The sequence below is a fragment of the Oncorhynchus nerka genome, linkage group LG12, assembly GCF_034236695.1.
Source record: "Oncorhynchus nerka isolate Pitt River linkage group LG12, Oner_Uvic_2.0, whole genome shotgun sequence".
In the NCBI taxonomy this organism is placed as follows: domain Eukaryota; kingdom Metazoa; phylum Chordata; class Actinopteri; order Salmoniformes; family Salmonidae; genus Oncorhynchus; species Oncorhynchus nerka.
Genome location: NC_088407.1, coordinates 90638679 through 90654639, shown reverse-complemented (window position 1 = coordinate 90654639; position 15961 = coordinate 90638679). Strand labels below are relative to the sequence as shown.

The following is a 15961-nucleotide window of genomic DNA, read 5'->3' as shown; positions in this document are numbered from 1 at the left end:
GACAGATAAGACAGGTATGACAGATATGACAGGTATAACAGGTATGACAGGTATGACGGGTATGACAGGTATGACAGATAAGACAGGTATGACAGATATGACAGGTATAACAGGTATGACAGGTATGACAGGTATTACAGATATGACAGATATGACAGGTATGACAGGTATGACAGGTATGACAGGTATGAGAGATATGACAGGTATAACAGGCATGACAGGTATGAGAGATATGACAGGTATAACAGGTATGACAGGTACTGTATGACTGGTATAATAGTTTTTAATAATTCTTCACTACTGTTGCACTCCCCATGCAGGCACTACCACAGCATGGACATCTTTACCCACTACGACCTGCTGTCATCCAATGGGACCAAGGTGGCTGAGGGACACAAGGCTTCCTTCTGTCTAGAGGACACCGCGTGTCATGAGGGTGAGTCTGGGAGGCAAACCAATCAAAACAGTCTACTGGAAGTCTATTCAATCAGAACAGTCTACTACTGTCCACCCAATCAGAACAGATTCTATTGGCGTGCCATCCAATCAGATCAGACTTCCCTAGATGGCCAGCCAATCAAATATGGCCTATTTTTGGGTGTTAAGATTAGGGATATCTTATCCAAATCCAAGTGAAACATTTTGTATCTGGTTTTGGAGGATATAGTGTTTTTGGTTAAAAGTCTAATAGTTGTAAACTGTGTTCTCTAAGTGGTAGGAGTGTTATGTGTTCTCTAGGTATCTCTAAGTGGTAGGAGTGTTCTGTGTTCTCTAAGTGGTAGGAGTGTTCTGTGTTCTCTAGGTATCTCTAAGTGGTAGGAGTGTATCTGTGTTCTCTAAGTGGTAGGAGTGTTCTGTGTTCTCTAGGTATCTCTAAGTGGTAGGAGTGTATCTGTGTTCTCTAAGTGGTAGGAGTGTTCTGTGTTCTCTAGGTATCTCTAAGTGGTAGGAGTGTGCTGTGTTCTCTAAGTGGTAGGAGTGTTCTGTGTTCTCTAGGTATCTCTAAGTGGTAGGAGTGTATCTGTGTTCTCTAAGTGGTAGGAGTGTTCTGTGTTCTCTAGGTATCTCTAAGTGGTAGGAGTGTTATGTGTTCTCCGGGTATCTCTAAGTGGTAGGAGTGTATCTATATTCTCCAGGTATCTCTAAGTGGTATGAGTGTTCTGTGTTCTCTAGGTATCTCTAAGTGGTAGGAGTGTTCTGTGTTCTCTAGGTATCTCTAAGTGGTAGGAGTGTATCTATATTCTCTAGGTATCTCTAAGTGGTAGGAGTGTTCTGTGTTCTCCAGGTATCTCTAAGTGGTAGGAGTGTTCTGTGTTCTCCAGGTATCTCTAAGTGGTAGGAGTGTTCTGTGTTCTCTAAGTGGTAGGAGTGTTCTGTGTTCTCCAGGTATCTCTAAGTGGTAGGAGTGTATCTGTGTTCTCTAAGTGGTAGGAGTGTTCTGTCTTCTCTAGGTATCTCTAAGTGGTAGGAGTGTTCTGTGTTCTCCGGGTATCTCTAAGTGGTAGGAGTGTATCTGTGTTCTCCAGGTATCTCTAAGTGGTAGGAGTGTTCTGTGTTCTCTAAGTGGTAGGAGTGTTCTGTGTTCTCTAGGTATCTCTAAGTGGTAGGAGTGTTCTGTGTTCTCCAGGTATCTCTAAGTGGTAGGAGTGTATCTGTGTTCTCCAGGTATCTCTAAGTGGTAGGAGTGTTCTGTGTTCTCTAAGTGGTAGGAGTGTATCTGTGTTCTCTAAGTGGTAGGAGCGTATCTATATTCTCCAGGTATCTCTAAGTGGTAGGAGTGTTCTGTGTTCTCCAGGTATCTCTAAGTGGTAGGAGTGTTCTGTGTTCTCTAAGTGGTAGGAGTGTTCTGTGTTCTCCAGGTATCTCTAAGTGGTAGGAGTGTTCTGTGTTCTCTAGGTATCTCTAAGTGGTAGGAGTGTTCTGTGTTCTCTAAGTGGTAGGAGTGTTCTGTGTTCTCCAGGTATCTCTAAGTGGTAGGAGTGTTCTGTGTTCTCCAGGTATCTCTAAGTGGTAGGAGTGTTCTGTGTTCTCCAGGTATCTCTAAGAGGTAGGAGTGTTCTGTGTTCTCCAGGTATCTCTAAGTGGTATGAGTGTTATGTGTTCTCCAGGTATCTCTAAGTGGTAGGAGTGTTCTGTGTTCTCTAAGTGGTAGGAGTGTTATGTGTTCTCTAGGTATCTCTAAGTGGTAGGAGTGTTCTGTGTTCTCCAGGTATCTCTAAGTGGTAGGAGTGTTCTGTGTTCTCTAGGTATCTCTAAGAGGTAGGAGTGTTCTGTGTTCTCCAGGTATCTCTAAGTGGTAGGAGTGTTCTGTGTTCTCCAGGTATCTCTAAGTGGTAGGAGTGTTCTGTGTTCTCCAGGTATCTCTAAGTGGTAGGAGTGTATCTGTGTTCTCTAAGTGGTAGGAGTGTTCTGTCTTCTCCAGGTATCTCTAAGTGGTAGGAGTGTTCTGTGTTCTCCAGGTATCTCTAAGTGGTAGGAGTGTATCTATATTCTCCAGGTATCTCTAAGTGGTAGGAGTGTTCTGTGTTCTCCAGGTATCTCTAAGTGGTAGGAGTGTTCTGTGTTCTCCAGGTATCTCTAAGTGGTAGGAGTGTATCTATATTCTCCAGGTATCTCTAAGTGGTAGGAGTGTTCTGTGTTCTCCAGGTATCTCTAAGTGGTAGGAGTGTTCTGTGTTCTCCAGGTATCTCTAAGTGGTAGGAGTGTATCTGTGTTCTCTAAGTGGTAGGAGTGTTCTGTCTTCTCTAGGTATCTCTAAGTGGTAGGAGTGTATCTATATTCTCCAGGTATCTCTAAGTGGTAGGAGTGTATCTATATTCTCCAGGTATCTCTAAGTGGTAGGAGTGTTCTGTGTTCTCCAGGTATCTCTAAGTGGTATGAGTGTTCTGTGTTCTCCAGGTATCTCTAAGTGGTAGGAGTGTTCTGTGTTCTCCAGGTATCTCTAAGTGGTAGGAGTGTTATGTGTTCTCCAGGTATCTCTAAGTGGTAGGAGTGTATCTGTGTTCTCTAAGTGGTAGGAGTGTTATGTGTTCTCCGGGTATCTCTAAGTGGTAGGAGTGTTATGTGTTCTCCAGGTATCTCTAAGTGGTAGGAGTGTTATGTGTTCTCCAGGTATCTCTAAGTGGTAGGAGTGTATCTGTGTTCTCTAAGTGGTAGGAGTGTTATGTGTTCTCCAGGTATCTCTAAGAGGTAGGAGTGTATCTGTGTTCTCCAAGTATCTCTAAGAGGTAGGAGTGTATCTGTGTTCTCCAGGTATCTCTAAGAGGTAGGAATGTCTCTGTGTTCTCTAAGTGGTAGGAGTGTATCTGTGTTATCTAGGTATCTCTAAGTGGTAGGAGTGTATCTGTGTTCTCTAAGAGGTAGGAGTGCATCTATATTCTCCAGGTATCTCTAAGTGGTAGGAGTGTATCTGTATTCTCCAGGTATCTCTAAGAGGTAGGAGGTTATCTATATTCTCCAAGTATCTCTAAGTGGTAGGAGTGTATCTATATTCTCCAGGTATCTCTAAGTGGTAGGAGTGTTCTGTGTTCTCCAGGTATCTCTAAGTGGTAGGAGTGTTCTGTGTTCTCGAGGTATCTCTAAGTGGTAGGAGTGTTCTGTGTTCTCTAGGTATCTCTCAGTGGTAGAAGTGTTCTGTGTTCTCCAGGTATCTCTAAGTGGTAGGGGTGTTCTGTGTTCTCCAGGTATCTCTAAGTGGTAGGGGTGTTCTGTGTTCTCCAGGTATCTCTAAGAGGTATGAGTGTTCTGTGTTCTCCAGGTATCTCTAAGAGGTAGGAGTGTTCTGTGTTCTCCAGGTATCTCTAAGTGGTAGGAGTGTTCTGTGTTCTCCAGGTATATCTAAGTGGTAGGAGTGTATCTATATTCTCCAGGTATCTCTAAGTGGTAGGAGTGTTCTGTGTTCTCCAGGTATCTCTAAGTGGTAGGAGTGTTCTGTGTTCTCCAGGTATCTCTAAGTGGTAGGGGTGTTCTATATTCTCCAGGTATCTCTAAGTGGTATGAGTGTTCTGTGTTCTCCAGGTATCTCTAAGAGGTATGAGTGTTCTGTGTTCTCCAGGTATCTCTAAGAGGTAGGAGTGTTCTGTGTTCTCCAGGTATCTCTAAGTGGTATGAGTGTTCTGTGTTCTCCAGGTATCTCTAAGTGGTATGAGTGTTCTGTGTTCTCCAGGTATCTCTAAGTGGTAGGAGTGTTCTGTGTTCTCCAGGTATCTCTAAGTGGTAGGAGTGTTCTGTGTTCTCCAGGTATCTCTAAGTGGTAGGGGTGTTCTATATTCTCCAGGTATCTCTAAGTGGTATGAGTGTTCTGTGTTCTCCAGGTATCTCTAAGAGGTATGAGTGTTCTGTGTTCTCCAGGTATCTCTAAGAGGTAGGAGTGTTCTGTGTTCTCCAGGTATCTCTAAGTGGTATGAGTGTTCTGTGTTCTCCAGGTATCTCTAAGTGGTATGAGTGTTCTGTGTTCTCCAGGTATCTCTAAGAGGTAGGAGTGTTCTGTGTTCTCCAGGTATCTCTAAGTGGTATGAGTGTTCTGTGTTCTCCAGGTATCTCTAAGTGGTATGAGTGTTCTGTGTTCTCCAGGTATCTCTAAGTGGTAGGGGTGTTCTATATTCTCCAGGTATCTCTAAGCGGTATGAATGTGCTAACTTCGGAGAGCAGGGCATCACCGTGGGGTGTTGGGACCTGTATCGCCATGACATCGATTGCCAGTGGATCGACATCACCGACATCAAACCTGGAAACTACATCCTACAGGTGGACTACCATTTTTAAGAGGCTTTTTAAAAAATCCTGGGGAAGCCCCGAATCAGACACAACTTCCAAAATGTGTAACTGCATGAAGTTTTGAAATATGGAAAACTACAAATTTGAGTTGTCAAACTGTGTGAAATTCTTCTGCATTTATTCTGTCTGCATTTATTCTGTCTGCATTTATTCTGTCTGCATTTATTCTGTCTGCATTTATTCCATTTATTCTGTCTGCATTTATTCTGTCTGCATTTATTATATCTGCATTTATTATGTCTGCATTTATTATATCTGCATGTAATATATCTGCATTTATTCTGTCTGCATTTATTATTTCCAAGTTGCTTTTTCATGGACCTTTTGAAAACTCAACGAGCACCCTTAAGGGCCGGTACCTCCAGACACCGAGCGCGTTCTTAAGGGCCGGTACCTCCAGACACCGAGCGCGTTCTTAAGGGCCGGTACCTCCAGACACCGAGCGCCCTTAAGGGGCCCGTACCTCCAGACACCGAGCACCCTTAAGGGCCGGTACCTCCAGACACCGAGCGCGTTCCTAAGGGCCGGTACCTCCAGACACCGAGCGCCCTTAAGGGGCCGGTACCTCCAGACACCGAGCACCCTTAAGGGGCCGGTACCTCCAGACACCGAGCGCCCTTAAGGGCCGGTACCTCCAGACACCGAGCGCGTTCTTAAGGGCCGGTACCTCCAGACACCGAGCGCCCTTAAGGGGCCGGTACCTCCAGACACCGAGCGCCCTTAAGGGGCCGGTACCTCCAGACACCGAGCACCCTTAAGGGCCGGTACCTCCAGACACCGAGCGCGTTCTTAAGGGCCGGTACCTCCAGACACCGAGCGCCCTTAAGGGGCCGGTACCTCCAGACACCGAGCGCGTTCTTAAGGGCCGGTACCTCCAGACACCGAGCGCCCTTAAGGGGCCGGTACCTCCAGACACCGAGCGCGTTCTTAAGGGCCGGTACCTCCAGACACCGAGCGCCCTTAAGGGGCCGGTACCTCCAGACACCGAGCACCCTTAAGGGCCGGTACCTCCAGACACCGAGCGTGTTCTTAAGGGCCGGTACCTCCAGACACCGAGCGCCCTTAAGGGGCTGGTACCTCCAGACACCGAGCGCCCTTAAGGGGCCGGTACCTCCAGACACCGAGCACCCTTAAGGGGCCGGTACCTCCAGACACCGAGCGCCCTTAAGGGGCCGGTACCTCCAGACACCGAGCGCGTTCTTAAGGGCCGGTACCTCCAGACACCGAGCACCCTTAAGGGCCGGTACCTCCAGACACCGAGCGCGTTCTTAAGGGCCGGTACCTCCAGACACCGAGCGCCCTTAAGGGGCCGGTACCTCCAGACACCGAGCGCGTTCTTAAGGGCCGGTACCTCCAGACACCGAGCGCCCTTAAGGGGCCGGTACCTCCAGACACCGAGCACCCTTAAGGGCCGGTACCTCCAGACACCGAGCGCGTTCTTAAGGGCCGGTACCTCCAGACACCGAGCGCGTTCTTAAGGGGCCGGTACCTCCAGACACCGAGCACCCTTAAGGGGCCGGTACCTCCAGACACCGAGCGCCCTTAAGGGGCCGGTACCTCCAGACACCGAGCGCGTTCTTAAGGGCCGGTACCTCCAGACACCGAGCGCGTTCTTAAGGGGCCGGTACCTCCAGACACCGAGCACCCTTAAGGGGCCGGTACCTCCAGACACCGAGCGCCCTTAAGGGGCCGGTACCTCCAGACACCGAGCGCCCTTTAAGGGCCGGTACCTCCAGACACCGAGCGCCCTTAAGGGGCCGGTACCTCCAGACACAGAGCGCCCTTAAGGGGCCGGTACCTCCAGACACAGAGCGCCCTTAAGGGGCCGGTACCTCCAGACACCGAGTGCCCTTAAGGGGCCGGTACCCCCAGACACAGAGCGCCCTTTAAGGGCCGGTACCTCCAGACACCGAGCGCCCTTAAGGGGCCGGTACCTCCAGACACCGAGCGCCCTTAAGGGGCCGGTACCTCCAGACACAGAGCGCCCTTTAAGGGCCGGTACCTCCAGACACCGAGCGCCCTTAAGGGGCCGGTACCTCCAGACACCGAGCGCCCTTTAAGGGGCCGGTACCTCCAGACACCGAGCGCCCTTTAAGGGGCCGGTACCTCCAGACACCGAGCACCCTTTAAGGGGCCAGTACCTCCAGACACACGGCAGATTATGGAGTGACAGAATTATTTTAACGTTGAACTCCATATCATTTACCTCTTGTGTTTGACGTTCCATCCATTTCAGATTGTGATCAATCCAAACTTTGAAGTGGCAGAGAGTGACTTCACCAACAACGCCATGAAATGCAACTGCAAGTACGACGGACACCGGATCTGGCTTCACAACTGCCATATGGGTGAGGAGCTGTACACCGAGATGTGTCATGTTTTATTGAATGGTCACCAGTGTGAATAAGGTCCTATAGAGGAAATACGGTGTCATTTCAGACATACCCCTGGTTTGTTCCAGACTCTTCCGCTGCTTTCTGTCTCTGACTGTCGGGTTGCCCCTACAGGTGATGCCTTCAGTGAGGAGGCAGAGAGGAAGTTTGAGAAATACCCAGGACAGCTCAACAACCAGATCTCATAATCTGCCTAGCAACACACCAATCTCATCAGACCCCCATTGTACAAACAACAAAAAAGGGGGTGGCTGATGCGTCTAACCATGTTCAACAATGGGATAACCAATCACCTGCCAGAAACCCAATTCATTATCATATCCCAAACCAACCAACCAATCACAACCAACATCATTAAATCACAAGCAACATTCCACAGGGCAGCAGTCAACAAGTGATCTGAGACCAGGATTCAACCCGAACGCATTTTGTCGACCAATGCACATTTTAATAAAAAGTATTGTTTCCTGCGTTTGCAGAGACCGCATTCACGGTAAAACGCTCCGTGTGTCGGCTTCAAATGACCTTTAAAATGTCCAGCTCGCTCTACCGCGGGTCAGATTGAATCCAGGCCTTGACAGGAGGAGCCGTGTTATATAGTGAATCATGTGTTGGTATATGTTACATTGTGTCATATAGTGAATCATGTGTTGGTGTATGTTACATTGTGTCATATAGTGAATCATGTGTTGGTGTATGTTACATTGTGTCATATAGTGAATCATGTGTTGGTGTATGTTACATTGTGTCATATAGTGAATCATGTGTTGGTGTATGTTACATTGTGTCATATAGTGAATCATGTGTTGGTATATGTTACATTGTGTCATATAGTGAATCATGTGTTGGTGTATGTTACATTGTGTCATATAGTGAATCATGTGTTGGTGTATGTTACATTGTGTCATATAGTGAATCATGTGTTGGTGTATGTTACATTGTGTCATATAGTGAATCATGTGTTGGTGTATGTTACATTGTGTCATATAGTGAATCATGTGTTGGTGTATGTTACATTGTGTCATATAGTGAATCATGTGTTGGTATATGTTACATTGTGTCATATAGTGAATCATGTGTTGGTGTATGTTACATTGTGTCATATAGTGAATCATGTGTTGGTGTATGTTACATTGTGTCATATAGTGAATCATGTGTTGGTGTATGCCAGTGTTTTTGTTATTATACATGAGTATATTATGCTACATTCTGTCACAGAAGAACAAGTCATATGATATCATACTGGTCTTAATGAATGTTTGACTGATTGATGTCTGACGTTCAACCTTTTCATTCATGTTTTGTTAAAGTTATGAATACATTTTTTATTTTTTTTGTCCAGTCTGTAGTTTTGAAAGGTGACCCAGAGGTGTATTCACAAGGAACCAAGCAGAAGCAAACGAAAACAGGGGAAGGACCTACCTACATTTGTCCAATATAAGCTCTTTGGTTTCGTTGCAAAACGTTTTCAGTTGTTTTGCTACGCTGTGCACTAATGAATACACCTCAGGAGAAGCCGCTCGTCCTTATTCTGCTACAAGACATCTTCATAATGACCTGAGGTATCACAGTCGAACCATCCAATGTTGTAGCATCTCCATGTAGTTCTCATAGTTCACACGTGAAGATCTATTTAGATCAAATTCAAATCTGGACCTCTAAGCCAGTTCCACTGCTTTTTCATTCTTCCCCTTTAATCAGGGCCTGATTTAGACCTGGGACACCAGGTGGGTGATTCCCCTCTAGTCAGGGACTGATTTAGACCTGGGACACCAGGTGGGTGATTCCCCTCTAGTCAGGGACTGATTTAGACCTGGGACACCAGGTGGGTGATTCCCCTCGAATCAGGGACTGATTTAGACCTGGGACACCAGGTGGGTGATTCCCCTCTAATCAGGGACTGATTTAGACCTGGGACACCAGGTGGGTGATTCCCCTCTAATCAGGGACTGATTTAGACCTGGGACACCAGGTGGGTGCAATTAATAATCAGAAAACCCGTAGTACTCCGGACCCTAGGGTAAACGCAAATTGTAAAGTGTTGGTCCCATGTTTCATGAGCTGAAATAAAAGATCCCATAAGTTGTCCATGTCCACAAAATGCTCATTTCTCTAAAATATTCTGCACAATTTTTTTTACATCCCTGTTATTAGGCATTTCTCCTTCGCCAAGATAATCCATCTACCTGACAGGTGTGGCATATCAAGAAGCTGATTAAACAGCATGATCATTACACAGGTGCACCTTGTGCTGGGGGACACTAAAAGGCCACTATAAAAGGCACAGTTTATCACACAACACAATGCCACAGCTGTTTTAAGTTTTGAGGGAGCGTGCAATTGGCATGCTGACTGCAGGAATGTCCACCAGAGTTGTTATCAGAGAATTCTCTACCATAAGCCGCCTCCAACGTTTTAGAGAATTTGTCAGTATGTCTAAACAGTCTCACAACCGTAGACCACGCATAACCACGCCAGCCCAGGACCTCCACATCCGGCTTCCTCACCTGTGGGATCGTCTGAGACCAGCCACCTGGACAGCTGATGAAACTGTGGGTTTTGCACAACCAAAGAATTTCTGCACAAACTGTCAGAAACCGTCTCAGGGAAGCTCATCTGCGTGCTCGTCGTCCTCACCGGGGTCTTGACCTGACTGCAGTTCAGCGTCGTAACCGACTTCAGTGGGGTAATGCTCATCTTCGATGGCCACTGGCACGCTGGAGAAGTGAGCTCTTCACGGATGAATCCCGGTTTCAACCGTACCGGGCAGATGTCAGACGTCTGGCGTTATGTGGGCGAGCGGTATGCTGATGTATTCCCAGTCATTTGAAATCCCTAGTTAATAAGGGACCTAATGAATTTATTTCAAATCTTTGAAATTGTTACAAGTTGCGTTTATATTTTTGTTCGGTGTAGTTTGGATATGCTTGTATACAAACAGAACACACCAGAAAGTGAATCATGTTTGTAAATGTACTTACTGCCCAGTGTTTCCAGGTCCTAAGGGATGATTAATTATTACACATTAAACGGATAAGGAATATTCATTAGGTTATTACACATTAAACGGATAAGGAATATTCATTAGGTTATTACACATTAAACGGATAAGGAATATTCATTAGGTTATTACACATTAAACGGATAAGGAATATTCATTAGGTTATTACACATTAAACGGATAAGGAATATTCATTAGGTTATTACACATTAAACTGATAAGGAATATTCATTAGGTTATTACATATTAAACAATAGACTGACCTGACCTTTAAAACCACACAGTATTACAACATTAAACAGATGTAGCTTTTCCTATGACTACCCACTAAGAGGATATCCCTATGACTACCCACTAAGAGGATATCCCTATGACTACCCACTAAGAGGATATCCCTATGACTACCCACTAAGAGCTATAACTACCCACTAAGAGGATATCCCTATGACTACCCACTAAGAGGATATCCCTATGACTACCCACTAAGAGGATATCCCTATGACTACCCACTAAGAGGATATCCCTATGACTACCCACTAAGAGGATATCCCTATGACTACCCACTAAGAGCTATAACTACCCACTAAGAGGATATCCCTATGACTACCCACTAAGAGGATATCCCTATGACTACCCACTAAGAGGATATCCTATGACTACCCACTAAGAGGATATCCCTATGACTACCCACTAAGAGGATATCCCTATGACTACCCACTAAGAGCTATAACTACCCACTAAGAGGATATCCCTATGACTACCCACTAAGAGGATATCCCTATGACTACCCACTAAGAGGATATCCCTATGACTACCCACTAAGAGGATATCCCTATGACTACCCACTAAGAGGATATCCCTATGACTACCCACTAAGAGGATATCCCTATGACTACCCACTAAGAGGATATCCCTATGACTACCCACTAAGAGGATATCCCTATGACTACCCACTAAGAGGATATCCCTATGACTACCCACTAAGAGGATATCCCTATGACTACCCACTAAGAGGATATTCCTATGACGACCCACTAAGAGGATATCCCTATGACTACCCACTAAGAGGATATCCCTATGACTACCCACTAAGAGCTATAACTACCCACTAAGAGGATATCCCTATAACTACCCACTAAGAGCTATAACTACCCACTAAGAGGATATCCCTATAACTACCCACTAAGAGCTATAACTACCCACTAAGAGCTATAACTACCCACTAAGAGGATATCCCTATGACTACCCACTAAGAGGATATCCCTATGACTACCCACTAAGAGGATATCCCTATGACTACCCACTAAGAGCTATAACTACCCACTAAGAGGATATCCCTATAACTACCCACTAAGAGCTATAACTACCCACTAAGAGCTATAACTACCCACTAAGAGGATATCCCTATGACTACCCACTAAGAGGATATCCCTATGACTACCCACTAAGAGCTATAACTACCCACTAAGAGGATATCCCTATGACTACCCACTAAGAGGATATCCCTATGACTACCCACTAAGAGGATATCCCTATGACTACCCACTAAGAGGATATTCCTATGACTACCCACTAAGAGGATATCCCTATGACTACCCACTAAGAGGATATCCCTATGACTACCCACTAAGAGGATATCCCTATGACTACCCACTAAGAGGATATCCCTATGACTACCCACTAAGAGGATATCCCTATGACTACCCACTAAGAGGATATCCCTATGACTACCCACTAAGAGGATATTCCTATGACTACCCACTAAGAGGATATAACTACCCACTAAGAGGATATAACTACCCACTAAGAGGATATCCCTATGACTACCCACTAAGAGGATATTCCTATGACTACCCACTAAGAGGATATCCCTATGACTACCCACTAAGAGGATATCCCTATGACTACCCACTAAGAGGATATCCCTATGACTACCCACTAAGAGGATATCCCTATGACTACCCACTAAGAGGATATCCCTATGACTACCCACTAAGAGGATATCCCTATGACTACCCACTAAGAGGATATCCCTATGACTACCCACTAAGAGGATATCCTATGACGACCCACTAAGGATATCCCTATGACTACCCACTAAGAGCTATGACTACCCACTAAGAGGATATCCCTATGACTACCCACTAAGAGGATATCCCTATGACTACCCACTAAGAGGATATCCCTATGACTACCCACTAAGAGCTATAACTACCCACTAAGAGGATATCCCTATGACTACCCACTAAGAGGATATCCCTATGACTACCCACTAAGAGGATATCCCTATGACGACCCACTAAGAGGATATCCCTATGACTACCCACTAAGAGCTATGACTACCCACTAAGAGGATATCCCTATGACTACCCACTAAGAGGATATCCCTATGACTACCCACTAAGAGGATATCCCTATGACTACCCACTAAGAGCTATAACTACCCACTAAGAGGATATCCCTATGACTACCCACTAAGAGGATATCCCTATGACTACCCACTAAGAGGATATCCCTATGACTACCCACTAAGAGGATATCCCTACGACTACCCACTAAGAGGATATCCCTACGACTACCCACTAAGAGGATATCCCTATGACTACCCACTAAGAGGATATCCCTATGACTACCCACTAAGAGGATATCCCTATGACTACCCACTAAGAGCTATGACTACCCACTAAGAGGATATCCCTATGACTACCCACTAAGAGGATATCCCTATGACTACCCACTAAGAGGATATCCCTATGACTACCCACTAAGAGGATATCCCTATGACTACCCACTAAGAGGATATCCCTATGACTACCCACTAAGAGGATATCCCTATGACTACCCACTAAGAGGATATCCCTATGACTACCCACTAAGAGGATATCCCTATAACTACCCACTAAGAGGATATCCTATGACTACCCACTAAGAGGATATCCCTATGACTACCCACTAAGAGGATATCCCTATGACTACCCACTAAGAGGATATCCCTATGACTACCCACTAAGAGGATATCCCTATGACTACCCACTAAGAGGATATCCCTATGACTACCCACTAAGAGCTATAACTACCCACTAAGAGGATATCCCTATGACTACCCACTAAGAGGATATCCCTATGACTACCCACTAAGAGGATATTCCTATGACTACCCACTAAGAGCTATAACTACCCACTAAGAGCTATAACTACCCACTAAGAGGATATCCCTATGACTACCCACTAAGAGGATATCCCTATGACTACCCACTAAGAGCTATAACTACCCACTAAGAGGATATCCCTATGACTACCCACTAAGAGGATATCCCTATGACTACCCACTAAGAGGATATTCCTATGACTACCCACTAAGAGGATATCCCTATGACTACCCACTAAGAGGATATCCCTATGACTACCCACTAAGAGGATATCCCTATGACTACCCACTAAGAGGATATTCCCTATGACTACCCACTAAGAGGATATCCCTATGACTACCCACTAAGAGGATATCCCTATGACTACCCACTAAGAGGATATCCCTATGACTACCCACTAAGAGGATATCCCTATGACTACCCACTAAGAGGATATCCCTATGACTACCCACTAAGAGGATATCCCTATGACTACCCACTAAGAGGATATCCCTATGACTACCCACTAAGAGGATATCCCTATGACTACCCACTAAGAGGATATTCCTATGACTACCCACTAAGAGCTATAACTACCCACTAAGAGCTATAACTACCCACTAAGAGGATATCCCTATGACTACCCACTAAGAGGATATCCCTATGACTACCCACTAAGAGCTATAACTACCCACTAAGAGGATATCCCTATGACTACCCACTAAGAGGATATCCCTATGACTACCCACTAAGAGGATATTCCTATGACTACCCACTAAGAGGATATCCCTATGACTACCCACTAAGAGGATATCCCTATGACTACCCACTAGAGGATATCCCTATGACTACCCACTAAGAGGATATCCCTATGACTACCCACTAAGAGGATATCCCTATGACTACCCACTAGAGGATATCCCTATGACTACCCACTAAGAGGATATCCCTATGACTACCCACTAGAGGATATCCCTATGACTACCCACTAAGAGGATATCCCTATGACTACCCACTAAGAGGATATCCCTATGACTACCCACTAAGAGGATATCCTATGACTACCCACTAAGAGGATATCCCTATGACTACCCACTAAGAGGATATCCCTATGACTACCCACTAAGAGGATATCCCTATGACTACCCACTAAGAGGATATCCCTATGACTACCCACTAAGAGGATATCCCTATGACTACCCACTAAGAGGATATCCCTATGACTACCCACTAAGAGGATATCCCTATGACTACCCACTAAGAGGATATCCCTATGACTACCCACTAAGAGGATATCCCTATGACTACCCACTAAGAGGATATCCCTATGACTACCCACTAAGAGGATATCCCTATGACTACCCACTAAGAGGATATCCCTATGACTACCCACTAAGAGGATATCCCTATGACTACCCACTAAGAGGATATCCCTATGACTACCCACTAAGAGGATATCCCTATGACTACCCACTAAGAGGATATCCCTATGACTACCCACTAAGCGGATATCCCTATGACTACCCACTAAGAGGATATCCCTATGACTACCCACTAAGCGGATATCCCTATGACTACCCACTAAGCGGATATCCCTATGACTACCCACTAAGGATATCCCTATGACTACCCACTAAGAGGATATCCCTATGACTACCCACTAAGAGGATATCCCTATGACTACCCACTAAGAGGATATCCCTATGACTACCCACTAAGAGGATATCCCTATGACTACCCACTAAGAGGATATCCCTATGACTACCCACTAAGAGGATATCCCTATGACTACCCACTAAGAGGATATCCCTATGACTACCCTATGACTAACTAAGGATATCCCTATGACTACCCACTAAGAGGATATCCCTATGACTACCCACTAAGAGGATATCCCTATGACTACCCACTAAGAGGATATCCCTATGACTACCCACTAAGAGGATATCCCTATGACTACCCACTAAGAGGATATCCCTATGACTACCCACTAAGAGCTATGACTACCCACTAAGAGGATATTCCTATGACTACCCACTAAGAGGATATCCCTATGACTACCCACTAAGAGGATATCCCTACGACTACCCACTAAGAGGATATCCCTATGACTACCCACTAAGAGGATATCCCTATGACTACCCACTAAGAGCTATGACTACCCACTAAGAGGATATTCCTATGACTACCCACTAAGAGGATATCCCTATGACCACCCACTAAGAGCTATGACTACCCACTAAGAGGATATTCCTATGACTACCCACTAAGAGCTATGACTACCCACTAAGAGGATATTCCTATGACTACCCACTAAGAGGATATCCCTATGACCACCCACTAAGAGGATATCCCTATGACTACCCACTAAGAGGATATCCCTATGACCACCCACTAAGAGGATATCCCTATGACTACCCACTAAGAGGATATCCCTATGACTACCCACTAAGAGGATATCCCTATGACTACCCACTAAGAGCTATAACTACCCACTAAGAGGATATCCCTATGACTACCCACTAAGAGGATATTCCTATGACTACCCACTAAGAGGATATCCCTATGACTACCCACTAAGAGGATATTCCTATGACTACCCACTAAGAGGATATCCCTATGACTACCCACTAAGAGGATATTCCTATGACTACCCACTAAGA

The 15961-nt window shown here is 45.4% G+C and overlaps 1 protein-coding gene across 4 annotated transcripts in view; it reads left to right on the top strand.

The window, feature by feature from the left end:
• The window catches only part of loxl3b (lysyl oxidase-like 3b), a 110632-nt gene extending 101377 nt beyond the window's left edge, over nt 1-9255 (top strand). For all 4 annotated transcript variants that reach the window (XM_065025970.1, XM_065025969.1, XM_065025967.1 and 1 more), the window contains 4 exons: nt 321-436; nt 4610-4746; nt 7013-7124; nt 7284-9255. In XM_065025970.1, the coding sequence (XP_064882042.1) occupies nt 321-436; nt 4610-4746; nt 7013-7124; nt 7284-7357 (439 nt within the window). In that variant the 3' untranslated portion in view covers nt 7358-9255. The remainder of the gene's footprint in view (nt 1-320; nt 437-4609; nt 4747-7012; nt 7125-7283) is intronic.
• Nucleotides 9256-15961: the final 6706 nt, after the last annotated feature.